The following is a 5,953-nucleotide window of genomic DNA, read 5'->3' as shown; positions in this document are numbered from 1 at the left end:
GTAAAATACTGTCTATGTGATCTCAGATTTTAAAGCAAACACATAATTTTCTTATGGTTTCTTAAACATTCACTTGAACAAAACTGTACAAATCCAAATATATGGTACCCTAGGCATAACACCTACATGAACTTCTAACTTGTTGTCTCTTGAGGTCTCTGGGTGAGACTTGGATCCAACTTGTACAAATGCAAAACAAAAGTCAAACATAAAATAATAATAATAAGTCAATGATGGCAGCAATAATCGTAAAAATGTGACCATAGACGCAGGCATGGCTGTATGGTAAGGAGTTTGCTTCCCAACCACATAGATTTGGGTTCAGTACCACAGCGTGGCACCTTGGGCAAGTATCTCTTAGTATAGACCTGGGCCGACCAAAGCCTTGCGAGCGGATTTGGTGGACGGAAACTGAAAGAAGCCCGTCGTATATGTATGCATATATGTATGCGTGTATATATCTATGCATGTATGTCTGTCAATGGGCATTACCTATGCTAATGAAAAAACTCAATTTAGAATGTATCCAAAACATTACTGTGTGTGTGTGTGAGTGTGTGTGTGTGTGTGTGTGTGTGTGTGTGTGTGTGTGTGTGTGTGTGTGTGTGTGTGTGTGTGTGTGTGTATGTGTGTGTGTGTGTGTGTGTGTGTGTAATGTTTTGGATACAGTCTAACTAGAGTTTTTCCTTAGCAATGGAAGCAAAGATGTCTCTCTTATACTTGACAATTTATGCACCACATTGCAGAAATCACAATCTAAGTATATCTAAAAGAAAACTCTTACAGTGTTGTACCATTGGATTATAAATAACGCTCATCTTGGTGGTTCTACAGCTTCCAAGACTACAATTGTATTCGTCCTGACTTAGGAAAAATGACTAAAATGTAGGGATTACTAACTCCTAAGAAGTTGAAATTTTAGGAATATTACTTCATTTGTGTCTCATATCTATGGTTAAAATTTCATCAACAACAAAAATAGATGAATTTTCATTGGGGTTATGGCCCCATTTATGCCCCTTCACTTTCAAACATATACTGCATTACATCTGTCCTTATGCATAGAATATAATTTCCAAATTTCATAAAGACCCATTCAGTACTTTGGACCTAGTTTTGGATCATAAAAAATGACTAAAATTAGGAAATCAAGGCCCCCATTAGGGGTCTTAGAATCCTCATGAGAAGCGGAAACTTTGGGAATACTTCTTGATGTGTGTCAATTATCTATGGTTGAAATTTCATCAACATCGGAAATTTATGAATTTTCATGGGGTGTTCTGCCCCCTTTAAGCCCCCCACAAATTCAAACCAAACATATTGCATTATACCCGCCTTTATGCATTGAATCTAAGTTCTAAATATCATGAGGATCCATTCAGTAATTTTAGTCCATGAAATTGTATGAAACACACAGCATTACCCTTCTCCCTAGGCTTGGATTTTGTGTTCCAAATTTCATTAGGATCGGTGCAGTAGTTTTCGAATGTATAAGTAACACAGGAACACACGTAAAGACCCTGACTTTTGTATAATAGATATAAATATGTACATATACATACATGTCTATGTGTGTGTGTATTATATATATATGGGGAAAGTAAGAAGAAAAAAAGCGAAAATGCACATTGAATATCAAAAAGATAAAGGCTTTTTTTATGAAAAGTAGCGATAAATAAATACAATTAGATGAACTGAGGTAGAATTAAGAGGAATTAAATTCATTACTTTGAATTGTTAAAGAGATTTAAAGTCAAACCGGTATCGTCATTGCTGTTCACTGGCTTTGAATGCGTACCGATTATCAAAAAGTGTGGGTCTACTAGTCCCTGAGTAAAAAGATTGTGTAACGAATGTAAGTAGTTCTGGACGTGGTGCAATTAGGGTTGATATAATACTGTAATATGAATGGTGTACGGAATGTATGGGTGTTAGTGGTATTGTTGGTAAGGTTAGTAGTGTTCTGTATTATGTTGTATTCATGTTAAGTTGTGGATGATATTTATTGATGAAAGTTGCTTCTTTATCCATTCTTTGCTGTACTGAGGTGTTCTGTGAACATTGATAGAAGGGGAAAATTAGGAAATTAGGATTAAAGTTCCTAGCACACCTATCTATGTGTTCACTGACCTGTATCTCTATACTGTGGGTGACGGATCTGTTCTTTGTGAAGAGTGGTTCTTCGATGTAGTGATATCCCTGTTTGACCGATATATTGATTACCGCACCTTAAGCAGGTAATGGCATAGATTAGGTTTTCCGAGGAACAGGTGAAATTTGATTTAATCTTAAATATTTTACCTTGTTTAAAGTGGAACTCTGTACCCTCCAAAAGGTGGGGGCATGTGCCATAGTTAGGCCGACCGCATTTTTTCACTCAGTTCATCGAATTGTATATATTTATCGCTACTTTTCATAAAAAAGCCTTTAGTTTTTCGATATTCAATGTGCATTTTTGCTATTTTTTCTTGCACATACGTATAAGGCGCAAGCGTGACTATGTGGTAAGAAGCTTGCTTCCTAACCACATGGTTCCGGGTTCAGTCCTACTGCATGGCATCTTGGGCAAGTGTCTTCTACTATAGCCGCAGGCCGACCAAAGTCTTGTGAGTGAATTTGGTAGACGGAAACTGAAAGAAACCTGTTGTATATATATATATGTACATATATTTTATGTGTGTGTCTCTGTGTCGGTGTTTATCCCCCTACCATCGCTTGACAACCGATGTTAGTGTGTTTATGTACCCGTAACTTAGTGGTTCGACAAAAGAGACAGATATAATAAGTACTAGGCTTGCAAAGAATGAAGAATCGATTTCTTGAACTGGCTGTAGTCAAATGACTTAAACGTGTAAAAGAATAAAGGAATATATATATATATAAGCGTGTATGTACAACTGTAAGTGTGTGATTGTGTGTATATGCCCTTTTCATATTTGCGTTTTAAATGCATGCACGAGCACCTGTGTCCAAATTTATGCTTATGTCACAGAAATTTGCGATTCGAACCACCGATTTGATGCTCAGCGACTGATAAAGTAAGTGTCGGTTTCAAAACATGAATGCTGACCTCGATATGACCGATATGACCACTTAAGCTCTTTGTAATGCTGCACCTACACGCCTGCCTGTAAAATCAAAGAATAATATTGGTTTCAAATTTTGGCTCATGGCCAGTAGTTTAGGGGCTGGGGTAAGTCAATTACTTCGACCTTAGTGCTCAAATGATACCTATTTCATCGAACCCGAAGGGATGAAGAGAAAAATCGACCTCGGCGGAATTTAAGCTCAGGACATAAAGTCAGAGTAGATGCCGCTAAGTATTTTGCCCGCGTGCTAACGATTCTACCAGCACGCCGTTTGATTGAAAAAAATATGAAAGCAATTTGCAGGAAAATTTGATGTAAAAAATTTCTCAAAAGACCTCATTAAACTCATACTGAACAGTAGAATATTCTTTGTATCTTTTCTGTCTAGCTGCCATTTTTCATTTTCTTAAATTTTTCTTCCAATTGATTTCATATTTGGCGTATTAGTGAAGTAAACTTTGACATGAAATTCATTTTTGCCATAAATCAATAAATAAAGTGTTAATAGCTTTTAAAGTTTACAAATTTGAGTAATTTTAGACAGTCGAAAGGTACAGACATATATATATAGGTGTCTGTTTCCATATTAACAAACCAAGCTGTTACCAAACTGCTTACGACGTGTTTGTTTTGTCGCTTTTTAAATGCATAAAACACATGCGGTATAATATGTGATAAAAATAATAGCTAAATAGGCCTTAGATCACGCACGAAAACTTTTTTTTTTGGTTTTTAAATAAATGTATGAATTCCTGCTTGTAGAATACAAATTCGCAAAGTTTTCTGAAAATTACAAAAAAGTAGAGTTACGACGGGCTATATGATGTGCGTAAAGCAGAGTTTCGCAATATTTCATTTGTTTCCAGTAGACGACACGCGCTATCACGCACAAAATGACAGCTTCCAAATTCTGTTTTCTGACTGGGTAAAAATGATCAAACTTTAAACCTCTGTAACTTTTTTTTAAAAATTCTGGGGAAAGTGAAGTATCTTTTCAGTCTGGAAAATTACACCAATACACAAAAAACTTCCTACTTTTTTAACATTTAATTTCTCCTACCTTGTAGTAGTTGAACCGAAAGAAAGACCAACCAATGTATTGCGTAATATAATACTCGCTCACAAAAAAGAAATGGACACTCCAGGTAAGGATTTCCAAACATCATTTCTCTAATTTCTATAGTCTACAGAAATTAACTAAAGTAATAGAAAAGATGTTTTGCAAACAACTTGCACAGCTTCTTTCATAGACGATTGCAATATTTATATACTTTATACGAGACACCAAGGGCACTCTTAGCTTTAGCCTTTCTCACAAAATCATTCACCTCTTTCTCCATGATGTCCCCAACTTGAAATTCGATATCAGGTTCTAAGACATGCTTTAGCCTATTTATAGGTGGCAGTGGCTGGTTACGGTTGAGATCGCTGTAGGTTTCCTTGATATGAGCAATCAGTTCTTCTTTTGTGCACGATAAAGTACCACTCTTCGGTTCACTGAACAGCTTCCCCATACGAGTTCTTCAGAAACTGTTCATGAATCCTTTTGCTTTCCTTCTCTCATACTGGCGAATATGCCGTTGCACATAACGACATATCTTTTTTAAATCTTCGTACAGTTGCGCGAGGCCAGGTTTTTCGTCTTGCTCAGCACATTTCCCTTGCTTTCTTAGGCTGGTCTTTTTCTTCCTCAACTGTTTCATTTTTCCTGATCCTCCTGCTTGGTCCACACTTTCCTTTCGCTAATCGGATACCATCTTTCACTACAAATAATTCTTTTCTTGTATCGTATATTGAGCTTGATAACTTTCCCAGTTTCTCCACTGTAGATCCTGTCATTCTATAAAGAGCTCGACATACCTTGTTCTCAAGCTCTTTATATCTCCCTTTCTCATTAGTAACAGGCCACAAGACCCACGGTTTCCTCCGAGTTCTATCTGATGCACCAGTCTCATAGCCTGCAGTTTCCTGTCGGGAAGAGAACTTTACTGTAGCATTTATCGATCCGCTGTGGATGATTTGCCTGTCTGGGGATGATTTGCCACGTATTTCATCTGCCACGTATTTCATCTGATCCACACTGCTCTGTCCTCCTCTTACAAGTCTTTCCTTGATGTATCTTTAAGTACCTCTCGTTTGCAAAGGTCCTACAGCAAGCTTGCATCCAAAGTTGCTTGCACTTCGTTGTTAGAAGGAATAGCCATATTCATGTCCAAGGCTATTTCCATGTTAACTGAGTTTGATTGATTCTCGGCTCCCACCTCTTGGTCAATCATGGGGCTATCATTCTCATTGGTAGTTGTTATAATATGTTACAGAGGCGAGGATTGTAAGCCCGCAGCCACTGCCAGTCTTTCGTGGCGTCGATAGTCTTTCCTCTTGTCAGCTTGTCTTTCTGAGCAGTCCTTTTGTCTTTCTAGGATATCTAACCGTACTTCCGGTACGTCAGTGGTTAGCTACCACAAGGTCTTAGTTGTTCTGCAAATAACTTGCACATGCAAGTGCTACCAGTCGAAAGCTCCGCAAGTGTATAGGGTCATGAGGAGAGAATGCGCGCCGTTTCGGAGCCTACCTGTCGACGGCATCATTGCGCACCGCAACCCCCTTACTGAAATGAGGCCCCGCTTGCTAGATCACCTGGTTATCAGATATAGTAATAATGAAAGCAATTGTCTTGAACATATATAACGCAAATATAAGGCCTCGACAACACACACGTTATCAAAGAAAAATGAAAAATTCAGGCAGAAAGTCTAATTCAGCCCCACCAAACCTGTCTATTACAAAAGTATGATTGTGTAGAGTGGAATACATAACGCGCATACACACAAACGTTGTGTGTGTGTGTGTGTGTGTGTGTGTGT

At 37.9% G+C, this 5,953-nt stretch overlaps 1 protein-coding gene across 38 annotated transcripts in view; it reads left to right on the top strand.

Moving 5' to 3' along the window:
* The window catches only part of LOC128248352 (retinitis pigmentosa 1-like 1 protein), a 157,439-nt gene that overhangs the window by 120,453 nt on the left and 31,033 nt on the right, over positions 1–5,953 (top strand). For all 38 annotated transcript variants that reach the window (XM_052969591.1, XM_052969602.1, XM_052969619.1 and 35 more), the window contains one exon: positions 4,157–4,234. In XM_052969591.1, coding sequence (XP_052825551.1) covers positions 4,157–4,234 — 78 coding nt within the window. The remainder of the gene's footprint in view (positions 1–4,156; positions 4,235–5,953) is intronic.

This window comes from Octopus bimaculoides, chromosome 1 (assembly GCF_001194135.2).
Source record: "Octopus bimaculoides isolate UCB-OBI-ISO-001 chromosome 1, ASM119413v2, whole genome shotgun sequence".
Lineage (NCBI taxonomy): Eukaryota > Metazoa > Mollusca > Cephalopoda > Octopoda > Octopodidae > Octopus > Octopus bimaculoides.
Note: the sequence above shows the minus strand (reverse complement) of the source record. Positions and strands in the feature narration are given on the sequence as shown.